The following is a 13,605-nucleotide window of genomic DNA, read 5'->3' as shown; positions in this document are numbered from 1 at the left end:
CCCAGTACACAGGCCCCACCCCAGAGAATGGAGCACCTAGTGTAAGACGAGGGTCGTGTGTCCCTCAGGTGTCTGGGTGCCGCTGGCCTGAGCCCGTGGGCCCGGCGGGGTTTCGTATGGGAAGGTTTCGATTCAGATCCCGTTTCCGTGATGGCGACAGGATTTTCAGGCTGTCCGTTTCTTTGTCAGGTAACTTCGTTCGAGACGTTATATTTTCCTAGGATGTCCGTTTCACCTAAATGCTCTCATTTATTTCCATAAAGTCGTTCAGGATATTCTCACGACCTTAATCTCTGCTGTCTCTGTGGATTTGTCTCTTTTTTTATTTCTGTTACCTGTTTGCTTTTTTTCTCCTTTTTCTCGGTTAATTCTACAAAACTTTAATTTCTTCAGCATTTTCAACTTTCGCTTTGCTGACTTAGTTCGTTGTTGGACCTTTGTTTTGTGTTCCGTTTTCGTTAGGTTTTCTCGTCGTTTCTTTTCTGCTCCGGAGCTGGAGCGGAGGCTGGCTCGCGTGCGCCCCCTCCCGTCCTGTGGAGCGGGGTCTAGACCTGCGCCGTCCCCTCTCCGCGCACTCGCTTGCTTTCGCCGTCAGCTCTGAGCTCCGGCCCCTCCGCCTCAGAGTCCACTCTGTCTGCTTCGTGTGAAAACGTCAGCGTTTCCTGCCACGATCCTCCGTGTCGATGTCAGGGTCTGAGGGGGGAGGGCAGCCCAAGTGCGCTGGCCAGTGGCCTGTGTGAGCCGCAGGACACCGGCCCCTGCTCCGCTGGGAGAGGACCGAGGACGTCTGCTTAGGCCCCGCACCGAGGGTGTCGGGTGTCCTGAGGAGGTCCGCGCGGGCGGTAGTCTCCAGAGGCGGCTGTCACGCCCCCTCCCCAGGTCGGCAGGACCAAACGCACCCGCATCACAGGACTCAGCTCAAAGAAGCGTGAGTGCGGGTGCTCGGTCACCAGTAAAACACGGTCTCCGTCCGTCACAAGACGTCTGCTTCGCGTCGGAGTACACTTCCAGCGGCGTCAGCGTCGAACATGGCGGTTAAGGCCCAGGCCGGCCCACAGCAGACTTTGAACACCTCAGTCTGTGCGACTCTGCGTCCTGTTCCTACTGAGATTTCCCGCGGTGAGAAACGCCGAAGAAAAGGAAGTGGGAACGGAGCCGTGTCGAGAACACGCTTCCCCGCGAGCCCCACCCCCACGTCGGGATGACCCCCGCCCCAACTTCCACGGTAGACCCGGCCCGCACTCCGTGAGGCGCGAAAGTGCGTGACTTCGGCGTGGCAGGGGGCAGAAGCAGCCAGAGACGGCGGGCAGACGGACGCGGCCGTGTTCCAGTGGGACTCCATTTACGAGCCGGAGTTTGAATTTCATAAAATGCCCACGTGTCACAAAATATTGTCTTCCTTTGGATGGTTATTTAATACTTTAAAAAGTAGAAAAGCCGTTCTTGGCAGGCAAGAGTACAGAAATGAGCAGCCGGCCCCATTGGGCCAGGCCAGTTTGCCAGGGGCTCCCGCGCATCCCGTGTCGGGCAGCCCCGGGCGGAGGAGGCTGAACACGCCTGCCCGCCCTTCCCCGAGCGTGAGGCTGGGCCGTCCAGTCGGCACGTCTGCATGAGCACCCGGGCGCCCGCACCAGAGCACACAGGTGCAGAGTAGGCATCTGAAGTGCCACAGACTCTGAAGCTGGCGTCCACACCAGGACTCCCCCTCACCCAGCGGTGGGAGTGGAACTCTATGCCAGTGTCCAGACATCAGGGTCCGGCCATCACGTGCTTCTCACCATCCTCCGCCCCATGACCCGCCCTTCTTTGTGACGTTATGCTGCACAGCTCCTGGCCCTGGTGCCAGCCAAGCACCTGCCTCTCAAGGGGCAGTGGCGGCCTGTGCTTCCATCCGCTCCCCGGTGGGGGCCTCGCCCCAGCCATGCCAAGGGAGCGAGGTGGGACTTAGTTTCTGTTCTGGGGACTCAGGACCAAAGGGGCGTGATGGCCGGTGAGTGCACTTCCTGCCCAAAAGCACTGGGACCAGCACATGTCAGAGGCCAGTGTGCACGTTTCTGCTGTGCCTGGTGACAGTCTGTAGCACTAAAGTGTGTTACCATGGCGATGCGTCCACGATGGAGCTGAGGCCAGGAGGCAGGGTCAGGATCCAAGCTCGGCGGTTCGCCCAGTTGTGTGTTCACTGGACGACCAGACCTAGGTTCAGGGACCGACGACACCCAGCCCAGAATCGGGGGCCTGGGACAACTCCCCTCAGAGAAGAGACCAGAGCAGGGACCCGGCCGAGAAAGCAGGCACTGCCCAGGGCACCGAGGCGCCAAGCGGACCCGTCTCCAAGCCGGGATTCCGGGAGCCTCCTGCGTACGGTGGCTGAGCGCGTGTCTCCGTCGAGGATGGCGTGACCCTCAGGAAGCGGCGTGGACCCCTCCTTTCTCTTCCTCCTCGAGGCACCAGGAAGCACCGGGGCGGAGCCCTTGGCGGGGCCTGCAGGGCCGCTGAGTGCCCGCTGTGAGCAGGGTGGCCGGAACCACAGTCGGTCCCGCCCCGTGGGAGGGATGAACAGTGCTGTCACTCGCTGGCCCTGGATTCTCACGTGCTCCTGGTCACTCTGGTGTCTCTTGAACATGTGAGGAGTGTCACTGAGGGCTTTAGGCAGACACGCCGGGGGGCCCTTCCTGAGGGTTCCCCGTCCCTGGGTCCTCGGCATTGGGACAGGTCCCCACCTCCAGCAGGCAGAGGGGGCATGTGAAGGCGTCCTCCTACAGGGGCCCAAGGGCATGGGCACAGCCCCTGGGGGGGCCAGCGACAGGAGGGCCATCACAAAGGGGCAGATGCAGAAGCCGGCCAGGGACTGGGTCCTGGAGGGGCTCTCAGCCCCCGGGCCCCCGACAGCGACAGAGCAGGGGACCCATGAGAGCCAGGACAGGTGACAGCTCCCGCCTCCAGGGAGACTAGGCTCCTTCCTCTGAGCCGCTCCGCCAGCAGGGGACATGGGGACCCAGAACTGCCGCAGAGCTCTGAGCAAACACCCCTTCACCTCACACTGATCGGGGAGCTGTGGCCGTCGCTCTGAGGAACAAGCCCTGAGACCATGAGTTCCCGGCTCGCGCTGCTTTCAGTCTAGACACGAAAATGGGTTCCCGGCACGTACGGGGAGCTCAGCGAGCGCCAGGCAGGCGCCCGTCTGAGCAGCAGAGACCAGAAGCCTCGCGTGTCCTTGTCCCTGGGGGGTCACTCCGGGGGCTCCCGCGTATGGGACACAGACGTCTGGACGGGCCAGTTATGTAACGGAGAGGCCGAGGGGATTGTGGCGAGGGGCGACCGCGTGCCCTGGTTTGCTCGCCGGTGCGTGGTTGCACCGTTCCTTACGGTCAAGGGCACGGACAAAGTGGGAAGTTTTAGTTCCGTTTCGAATCACAGACGGTGTTACATCAGAGTTGAAGTCTTCTGCGGGAAAAGCAGCGGTAATAAAAACAGCCTTCCTAAGTCAACGGTGACAGCAGCACGTCCCCCACGCGCCCCACCTGTGGTGCCCAGCACGGCCCACGCCTTCACCAGGGAGGTCCCAGCGTCCAGGACCCAGAGACCTCCCCCAGGCCTGCACTCACCGCCCCCACCGTATGGGCCAAGGTCACAGCCAGGAGGGACTGCCCTGCGCCCTTGCTCCCATCCAGCCCAGGGCAGCGCCCAGGAGGGGTCTGTCCACTGGAGTTGCTCTCAGGAGACCAAAGGCCAGCGGCTCCACGCAGGTGCCCAGCCCGCCCTCAGCGCCAGTGTCCTGCCCTGTCCCCATCTGCCATCTGCAGCCAGGCTGAGCCTCGCTGCATGTCCCCTCCGCTCAAGTGTCCTGCCACAGCTCCCTGTCACAGCCAGCCACACTTTGGGGAAGTTGCTGCCACGTGTCGCTCAGAATCCAAGAGCCATGGAGGGAAAATCTGCCCCGAGGCCATGAAGAGCTTGAGTCGTCGTGGGCGCATCGAGCGGGCTGGTGACGGCGAGGGACGCCCCGCTCATCCCACCCACGTGGGCTCCTCTCCCACGTCATGTGCCTCGTCCCCACAGCTGTCCCAGAGCAGACTCAGCCCACCCTCCTCCTCTTTAAAAGAAGCGAGACGGGAGATCGCCTAGGAGGACAGGGAAGGAGGTCGGAGGGACCCCCACCCTCACCCCGAGGGCCTAGCCCGAGCTCAGCAGCTTGTGGGGACTTGGGTCCGAGTCTGGACAGTGGCCCAGGGTCATGGAGTTTGGTCAGGAGGCTCTGTTCTGTCTCACGGGTGCAGGAGAAGGCGCGTGGCTCATGTGGATAGGTCACCTGCACACGGTTGCCTCCAGGTGCGAGTGAGTTTGCCTGACACGTCCCACCTCCCTGGCTCCAGGCCCACGCTGGCCGGAGTCCTAGAGGGTGCCACGTCCACCCCTTGTCACCGTGACGCTCTCAAGCCCCTTCCTCACGCACGGAGCACCAGAGCTGGTGCCACGCACACGGGGACAGTCCCTGGAGGGCCCTTCTGGCCACAGGGCCTGCCCTCACCCCACGGCACTATCCCGGGCTACCCTGGGCGGCCGTGTGCCGCAGGTACCCAGACACCGAGCAGCTGCCAGCACCTGTCAGCCATGGCTGAGCCAGCAGTGTCCCCACGCTGTGGTGGCAGAGCCGCTGGAGGACAGTTGCGTCTGCTTCTTGGGACGTGTCTGCAGTGTCACCTTGGGAGGGAGGTCTGTGCGCAAGAGGCCAGGCTCATTCGCCTCCGTCACCCTGACAGGTGAAGTGCGTGCCAGGCCGGCCACCGTGTACACCAGAACCCACTGTCCCAGGCCGGCCACTGTGTACACCAGAACCCACTATCCCAGGCCGGCCACCGTGTACCCCAGAACCCACTGTCCCAGGCCGGCCACCATGTACACCAGAACCCACTGTCCCAGGCTGGCCACCATGTACACCAGAACCCACTGTCCCTGGTTAGTGGGAACGAAGGGGCGCCACCTGTCCCCTGCGGGTTGGAGGGTGTCAGCTGAGGTGAGCTCACGTGTGGCTGTGGGTGTCTCTGGACGGCCCTCGCACAGAGCTGGCTTGTACTGCCTGGTCTTCCTCATCTGCACGTGTCACGTGAAGCCCACTCCGTCTGAGCTGTCGCATTCACCAGGCGGGGAACACTTCACCCCGACAGCGCTGCTGACGTTCAGGCTCCTCAAGCCACCCTGGCAGGCTCACGGGGAGGGCCAGCCAGAGGGGATGGGACCCAGCAAGCTCACGGGGAAGGCCAGCCAGGGGACATGGGACCGTGACTTGGTGAGACCCTCCTTCAAACTCTTGTGGAGCAGGCTCATGCTTTTTAACCAATTGTCCAGCCTCCCCCAGAACAAGGACATGTTGCAAGTGGCGTGTCCTCACCAGACTTCCTGCCCTGGGGAGTGTGGGCCACGCCTGCCCGGCCCCCAGGTGCACCCCAGGAATGAGTGGGTGCCAGGGCAGCACCCGCTCTGCTCCTCCAGCCCTGCCCGGCCTCAGCCTTGGCCAGCTGCTGTCTCCACCCCTCCCTCACCCCCCCATCTCCGTCTTTGCCTGTCTGGATCTGTTGCGGTGTGGACACCAGACCCACAGCTCCGTCCTGGAGGCACGCACTCCGGCCTCAGCCTGCACTGTCCCCATGCCCGGGCGCCGCTCAGCTCACTGCCGGCCACTCCAGCATTACCTTTGCTTGACATGCCCAGGCGATGGCCGGGCTGTTTCTTCCATGCTCCAGTGTCCTCCCACATGGCTGGCTGACTGTCCACCCCGCCAGGGCCTTTCCGTGCCCCGGGCTTCCTGGCCCCCGCCATCCGGCCCCCCGTCTCCCACCTGGTGCTGTAGCTGCCCGGGCAGCACAGTGTCACAGCTTGAAGAGCAGACGGCGCCCACACCCTTCGACCTTCAGGGTCTGGGCCTGTGTCCCCCCCGTGGGCCCGGCTGACAGCCCTGAGCTGCCCTCGCTGAGCTGGCCCTCAAGAAGCCATCCTCCCTCCCTCCACGTCCACAGCTGGCCGCCGTGCAGGCTGTCCCCGTGGAGAACACACAGGAAATGGTGTCCTGGGAGACCTGGATGCCTCGGATTACGTCACACACACCGTGGTCCCCTGGGAGCTGGGCGCCCACCGGGCAGCTCAGGCCCGGGGTGGACATCCCGCTCTTTCCCAACTCACTCTTCCTTCTGGAAAGATCCCGCCTCTGGAGGCAGGCCGAGTGGGAGGACGCGGGGCCTCCCTCCCTGACCGTGGGGACCGGCGCTCGGAAAAGGAGCCGCCCGGCGGCCACGGCAGCCATTGCCGCTGAGACCTGTCCTGTTTGTCTTTCCTAGGGGTGTCGTTCAACAGCGTCTACACCCAGATCTGGAGGGTCTTGCTGCACCTGGCCGCTGACCCCTACCCGGACGTGTCTGACCTGGCCATGAAGGTGCTCAACAGCATCGCCTACAAGGTGCGTGGGGGCCGGGCTCCGGTGTGACTCAGGGTTCGTGTCCCCTGAACCACTGACGCGTGGCCTTAGCTGGGGCGCCCTGCACTGCGTCTCCACGTGCATGTCAGAGCACCCGGTGGCAGGTGACGCGCAGACCCTCTCGGTGTCTGGGTGACCTGCGGTGATGTCCCCTCTCCATTCCTGGTGCCAGTACCTGGGGGTGTCTCTCGCCCACGACCACAGGACACGTAAACAGCCACCTCGTGGTGCTCCCGTTGCCTGTCCCATCGACGCACTCGGTCTCCGTCACTCCCGTCTCTGTGCCTTGCATCGATTCGATCGTTGAGATGGAAGCTCGGGTCACAGAGCCCCCATCAGCCACAGGGCACAGGGAGCAGAGGCGGGTGACGTGTGTGTGTGCGCACACGCACGCACATCGTTACTGTGTTCACACTGGGCTAAGGGTACATCTGACCTGAGATTTCAATTTCAAAACGGTGTCTGCTCCTCTGAACAGCTGGCCTGCACCGTGCACACAGCTGCCCGCTGTCCCCTCTGACTGGCTGGTGAGGAAGGGACCCCCGCAGGCCGCTTCCTGGCGCGTTTGCTCTGCCAGAGGTTCAGTGCAGCCAGGGCGGTGGGAGGGTTTAGGGTGTCACGCCCGAGGGGGCTCGCAGCGCACCCCAGGGCCCCACAGACCCTGCTCGGTCCCAGACCCGGACGTCCAGTGGGCACACCGTTGTTTTCTGTCTACCTTTCTGGCGGCGGCTCCCCATGGAGGCAGCAGCTGGGACCAGCACAGAGAGGCCACTTGTTGGAAAGCTCCTCACCCAGCCGGCCACCTGCCCCCTGAGCCCCCTGTCCCCACACAGTCCCTCGGGGAAAGGGGGCCCGCTTGGCCGCCTGCCCGGGGTCCCCTCCCACCCCGTTCACACCCAGCCCACACCCAGCCAGGATCAGCGAGTAAATGTTTGCTGAGCACACAGCAGTTGCTGTGCTCAGACAGCGCCGTCTGCGCCTGGAGCCCCGGTGGCCAGCCTTGGGGCTACAGACGTGGGAAACCCCTGAGCCGGCCGCCTGCCTCAGCACTGAGGGTGTTGCAGCTGGGACGGTCAGACAGGCAGCAGCCGTGGCCGAGCAGCGCGTCGAAGCCCTGCAGGGCCACCCACCACCCCGAGAGGCCCCGCTGAGTCACCGCGGGCTCCCACTCGCTGGGCTCCCTGGAGACCCCGAAGGGGCACAGAGGTAGCAGGCAGCATGGGAGGGCCCAGGAGACGTCCCCAGCGCAGAGTCGCGCTCAGCCAACGCTCTGCCAGTGTCCTCACTTCAACCCCGAAAGCTCCGTGCTCGCCGTCGCCTGCCCCTGCCTGTCGGGAAGCCTCTAGGGGACGCGCGCTGAGCTTATAGTTTCTTGGCTAAAATTCCTCTTCTCTTTTCAGACTTCTCGAGGGATGGTTTTGCTCTCAGGTTTTGTGTGTGTGTGTGTGCGTGCGTGCGTGCGCGCGTGCGCGCGCGTGCTGGCCGAGTGAAACACCACAGCAAAAGGAAGTTCACAAACTAGAACTTTTGTAATTCAAAAACTTTTTTTACACTTAGGGCTGGTTGTGGTTCAGTTTATTTCAGAGTGAGGGGGCGTCTGGGAAACCCCGACGTGGTGGCGTTTACGGTGTTAGTTTCTGTGATTTCGTGTCTGTCGGCCGCGCATAGCTGTGATGTCCTAGCCGCTGAGCGAATGAGCACAGCGTGCAGGTGGCCACCAGCGGCCAGGCCAGCATCCCGCTGGCAGGTCAGCCCACCCAGGCCAAGGTCCTGCCTGCTTCGCTGGGGGGCTCCCGCACCCCGGGAGCAGTCTGCACCCACCACTCCACGCGAGGGGGGCGCCACCTCCACGGCATCAGGCCCTTCTGACCCCTTCCCGCGGGCATCCGTCGCCAGCAGGGCCCGTCCAGATGTCCAGTATGCTCCAAGCAGAATGTTGGAGAGGGGACGTGGCAGGCGGCCAGTCCCTAGCAGAGGGGCAGAGACGCCTTGTGCTTGGCATCTCCTCGTCGATACCACCCCAGCGGGCATCCGGTCTCCGGATCCACCCAGAATTCTACCGAAAAAATTGAAACAGCCACTTTCCATCTGAGCGACAGTCTCGAGAGGGCACCGTCCTCAGTGGCGAAATATCCAGCCTGGGACGTGTGTAGGGGGGGTGACAGCACCTGCTGTTGTGTCCGTGCTCTGAGCTGCCCCTGGAATGTGAACGGCGCAGAGGCAGGTGCCCTTTTCCAGGAGTGGGAAACTCCGCCCTCAGGGAGGAGGGGACAGTGGCCGGGGGCGGGGTGGGGTGGGGAGGTGGCTCATGGACTGAGGCACACAGAGCCGGCGTCACTGGAACCACCATCAGCCTGGCCTTGGGCTATTGCAAGGATGGCCGCCCTGGAGCTTCACCGGACACAGGCAGACGATCCCTGGAAAGGCAGGAGTGTCACCTCATCTGCAGGGTGACGCTGGCGGTGTGTTCAGCTGGGGCCTTCCACTGGTGTGTGAGAGTTCTTGGGTCAGGAGGCCTTGTCCGCTGAAGCCTCTCAAAGGCCACTGCCGACCTGTGCTGTCCCTCAGCGTGGCAGCCGAGCGTCCCCGTCACGCGTCCCCGTCACGCGTCCCCGTCACGCGTCCCCTTGCTCTTTCAGGCCACCGTGAACGCACGGCCTCAGCGCATCCTCACCGCGTCCTCGCTCACCCAGTCGGCGCCTGCCAGTCCCACCAACAAGGGCGTCCACATCCACCAGGCGGGGTGAGTGCTGCCGCCTGAGAGCACCCCGTCCCGGGACACCCCCACGCTCCCTGCCGCACGCCCGCATCCTCCCCGTCGCCCGCGTTGGCACCGCGTGGCGGGGGCTGCGCATGAGCAGAGGGCAGCGGGCACGTGCCCCCGCTGGCTCGCTGCCTCTGCCGCGCCTCTCTTCGGGGGGCCCCCAGAACCCGCAGGCGGACGCACGAAGGGCTCGTGAACCCGGCATCAGCACTTGGTGTCTGGAAGTCACGCCGACGGGTCGGGGACCCAAGGTCGGCCGAGCCGAGGGCCCTGGGCCCGCTGGCCACAGCTCGGTGGCAGAGGCCGGGCTCCGGGTAAGACGCACGCTTCTTCCCCACGACAGAGGCTCCCCACCCACGTCCAGCGCGAGCAGCTCCAGCCTGACCAACGACGTGGCCAAGCAGCCGGTCAGCCGAGACCTGCCCCCCAGCCGGCCAGGTGCTACTGGCCCCGTGGGGACCCAGTACACCCCGCATTCCCACCAGTTCCCCCGCACGCGGAAGATGTTCGACAAGGGCCCGGACCAGGTGCGGACGCCGTGGCACTAAGACTCACGCACGCCCCGGGGTCCAGATGCTTCGTTAGGGACAACCTGGGCCTCGCACCCCGGGGGACGCGGGGGGCCCTTCACGGTGGCCCCCAGTCCCAGGGTCTCCGTTCCTGGCAGCCTCCCCGTGGCGGGGTGAGCACCTGCCGCGGGTCTGCGTCCCCCTGGTGGGCGAGTGGCGTTGCGCCTCCCGCCCCAGCCGCGTGTGCTGAGCTGTCTGCTGCCCCCTCCGCGAGCGTCCACTCAGGCCACCGACGTGGGCACGCCTCTGCCTCTGAGCGGGAAGAGAAGTCTCAGGAGACGCTGGCAAGGACACGGGGACGGGGGACGGTGACGGTGACGGTGACAAGGGGGACACGTTACGGGGAGGACACGTAGCTGGGCTTTTGCCGCCTTGTCTGGACTGTTTGCCGCTTTCTCGGCCAAGGGCGCATGGCCTAGAGAGGGGCTCGGCACCCCGAGTGCCACCATGTCGCACCCCGCTCACCCACAGTCACCGTGACCGCAGTCCTAACACAGGTCACAGCCCCCGCAGGGTGGCTTCGGAGCAAGAGGCGCACACGTGCCCCCTCCACCCAGCTTCCGAGGCCACCGGCCTCCAGCCGTGGGCACCCAGGACGCGCTCATTGCAACCTCGGGCTGGACCCTACGTGGGCAGCCGGGCAGGAGCCGCGGGCGCAGGGGCTGTGACCCAGGTCCTGGTCCAGCAGAGCAGCGCCGTGACAGGCAGCGGCGTGCGGTCCCCCCACCAGGCAGGAGTGAGACCCTGTCACTGAGTCCCACCTGTGGACTTTCCTCTGGGCAAGTCTCCCCTGGGTGACGAGGGTTCTCCGTGAGGGTCACCTGCACTCCGGCCACCCGTGCACCGTGGGGACACCTCGCGCCCAGCCCCGTGAGGCAAGCTCCCCTGTGACAACTGCAGCAGGTCGTGGACCGATGCATTGTCCTGGGGGCAGTGCCGGGTGCTGGACCACACATAAGTCCTGGTGGCCTGTGCTGTTGCCACCTGAGCCTCTGCCCTCGTCAGGACGCCAGGTGGCAGAGGCCTGTGGGGGCGGTGGCCCAGGGCCAGGGGCACATGCAGCCAGCTCAGGAGGGTGGCAGCCGAAGCCACCGCGCCGGCCCCGGGTGACACAGCGCCCCGTGTGCAGCTGCAGGCAGACCCCAGCATGGGTTCCCAGGAGGTCCATCCACTCGGGTCCCGGTCACCAGGGCACAGCAGTGAGGGCAGCAGTGAGGGCAGCACGGAAGGCTCCCGGGGCCAGAGCTCTGCCCGCCTCGTCTGCAGGGCGGGTGTGGGAGGCGCACAGAGCCGGGGGGGACCTGACTGACTGGTTTCTCTTCGCTCCTTTCCAAACACCCGAAGACGACGGACGACCCGGACGACGCCGCCGGACACAAGGGCTTCATCTCGGCCACGATGCAGACGGGCTTCTGCGACTGGAGCGCCCGGTACTTTGCCCAGCCCGTCATGAAGGTACCGTGCGCCGTGCCCTGGGCTTAAAGGGTGTGCTCCCCACGGCTGCCCGAGCAGCTGGGGTCCCTGAGCCTCACTCCCCTGAGAGTCCAGCATGTCTGGGCTCCTCTGCTCAAGCTGACCGTCCAAAATTCCCTGGGTTTGTTCACTGGCACCCTCAGCCGGCCACTCACTGTGGCCCCTCCGACCTCGGTGGGGCCGCACAGGCCATGTCCCTGAGCCGTGACCCAAGGCAGGTGGCCAGGGCCGCCCAGGGCCCTGCTGTGCCAGCCACCTGTACCACCCTTCTGGGGCTCCTGTCCCACTGCATTTGCCGCTGTTGAAGGGTGACGCCAAATTGCTGCCCTGGTAGCTGGAGCTGGCAGCTAAAATAAAGCAGCAAAAGAAACAGACTTCGTCTGCTCTCCTGTCTTCTCAGAACAGCAGAAGCCTGCCATTCCTGAGCTTGTCCGCGTGAACCGTACCGTTTTGTCTTCATTGGCAAGGTCACTCCAGGCCTCTGACTTCCCCCACCCCCAAGGGCCGCCCGCGGCCTGTCCCCAGGCCGTGCTGGGGCGGCTCCATGCTTTGGGACTAAGCTCGAGGATTTTTTTTTTAAAGACTCGCCCACTGGGGCCAATTCTGACACGTCTGGCTTGTTCCGGGGGACTACCTCTCAGGTTTAATTCTGCCACAGTCGTGACGGGAAACGTTCCCGTCACTGCAGATTCGAGCCACACACTCAGGGTGATGGGGCGGCTCAGGCACTGCCGTGTCAGAGCAGAGTCAGGAGCTGCGGTGTGCATCTTCAGAACCCTCGTCTGCCCCCGTGCAGATAGATGAGTAGAAGTCACAGCTGGCCCTTGACCGCACGGCGGGCCCCCTGTGTGGGCTGTGCCCGGGACGGGCACGTTGACTCCTGGGTACAGCGTCCCACCCACTTTCCCCTTTCCTCGGAGGGATACGCAGTTTTGTCAATAAAAACACAAGAGTGGTCATCGTCAGTGCCCAAGGCCGGTTTTAAAGTTCTGATTTCTCGAGCCCCTTTGATGAAAGAGGGAGCAGCGTTCTTTCTCATTTCTTAACTCGACCCAGCTTTTCCAGAAAGCAGTTTGGTGGGAAGCAGCAGGAGCCTTAGCTGCCGTCCCCTTTGACCCAGTAATTCGTTTGCTAAGATACGGACTTAGGGTCATAATCGGAGATGTGGGTGATCTGTGTCTTATTTACAGCGGCGAAAGCTGAGGACCACAGGACAGTGGTTACAAATAATGAAAGCGTTGATACGGTATTTTTGGAGCTGTTTAAAAACAAAGCTTAAAAATTAATGTCATAAGGGAACGCTTACGATGAAACTTTTAAAGAGAAATGAAAGCAAGACACATCTGGCTCCAGTTTCTCACAGTTGTAACGTGACGTCGTTTACGGTCATAGTTACAGACACGGAACATGCCTGTGCCTGTGCCCAGGACATAGACTGGAAGGGGACAGGTGACCCGGTGGAGGTGGCACTCAGTTTGTTTCTTCCTCAGACATTTCTGTCTTTTCTGCACTTTCTGCACGAAGACAAAGCATTTTCACAGTCAGAAAAGAAGTTTTAAAGGAAGGAAGGAAGGTTCACAGCAGCTGTGCTTCAGGTTCTGGCCAGCACAGCGTGTGGCTGGACCAGCCCGTGTGCTGCCGCCGACTTCAGGTGGCCGCTGTGCGCAGTCCCCCAGTCACAGCGCTCTGCCGGGTGAGGGAGGGAGAGCAGGCGAGTGCGGGCTTGTTCCGGGGCGCTGGCCCTGGGACGCTGGCCCTTGAGACCTGCGGCTCAGCACAACGGAAGCGCGATCTCTCGCCTCCCACGTGGCCGGTGGGCCGAGCTGCTGGGAGCTCCCTGCGCCCCGGGCTCACCCTCGCCGCAGCGTTCGTGGCTACAATTTGCAGTGATTTCTTGGGATAGCAGTGAGGGAGCGGCTTCCTCAGAGCCTTTGAAACATGCCTCTTCTCAGTCATCTGCCTGTGACAACAGGGAGAAGTGGCCTCAGTTACCCCAAACTCATTCCTCTTCAACTTAAGAATGAGTTTGATTTTCCCCCAAGGATTTGCCTGCCTCTCCTCAGCGCAGCGTATGGGTCTGGCGTCGGGTGCGCCTGAGCGGGTCGTGGCCGAAGTCCCCAGAGACCCTCGAGGGGTGAGTGCTCGGACGTCTCGCCCACGCGCAAACCCAGAGCCAGCATCCGGCCTGAAGCCAGCACCCCAGCCTCCCTTGCGTCACATGCAGCCCGGAGCCCATTGGCCTTCATGTCCTTCCGTGCCTGTGCCCGGAAGTGCGTCTGAGGGTTCCCACAGGGGATCCCGCGTGTCACCAGCACGGGGACGCCGACTGT

At 63.6% G+C, this 13,605-nt stretch overlaps 1 protein-coding gene across 4 annotated transcripts in view; it reads left to right on the top strand.

Moving 5' to 3' along the window:
* The window catches only part of RPTOR (regulatory associated protein of MTOR complex 1), a 207,204-nt gene that overhangs the window by 170,308 nt on the left and 23,291 nt on the right, over window positions 1–13,605 (top strand). For all 4 annotated transcript variants that reach the window (XM_025047180.1, XM_015589729.2, XM_006912165.3 and 1 more), the window contains 4 exons: window positions 6,333–6,451; window positions 9,109–9,212; window positions 9,577–9,760; window positions 11,147–11,257. In XM_025047180.1, coding sequence (XP_024902948.1) covers window positions 6,333–6,451; window positions 9,109–9,212; window positions 9,577–9,760; window positions 11,147–11,257 — 518 coding nt within the window. The remainder of the gene's footprint in view (window positions 1–6,332; window positions 6,452–9,108; window positions 9,213–9,576; window positions 9,761–11,146; window positions 11,258–13,605) is intronic.

Source organism: Pteropus alecto, unplaced genomic scaffold, assembly GCF_000325575.1.
Source record: "Pteropus alecto unplaced genomic scaffold, ASM32557v1 scaffold134, whole genome shotgun sequence".
NCBI classification, from domain to species: Eukaryota; Metazoa; Chordata; class Mammalia; order Chiroptera; family Pteropodidae; genus Pteropus; species Pteropus alecto.
This window is presented reverse-complemented; position numbering and strand designations above follow the sequence as displayed.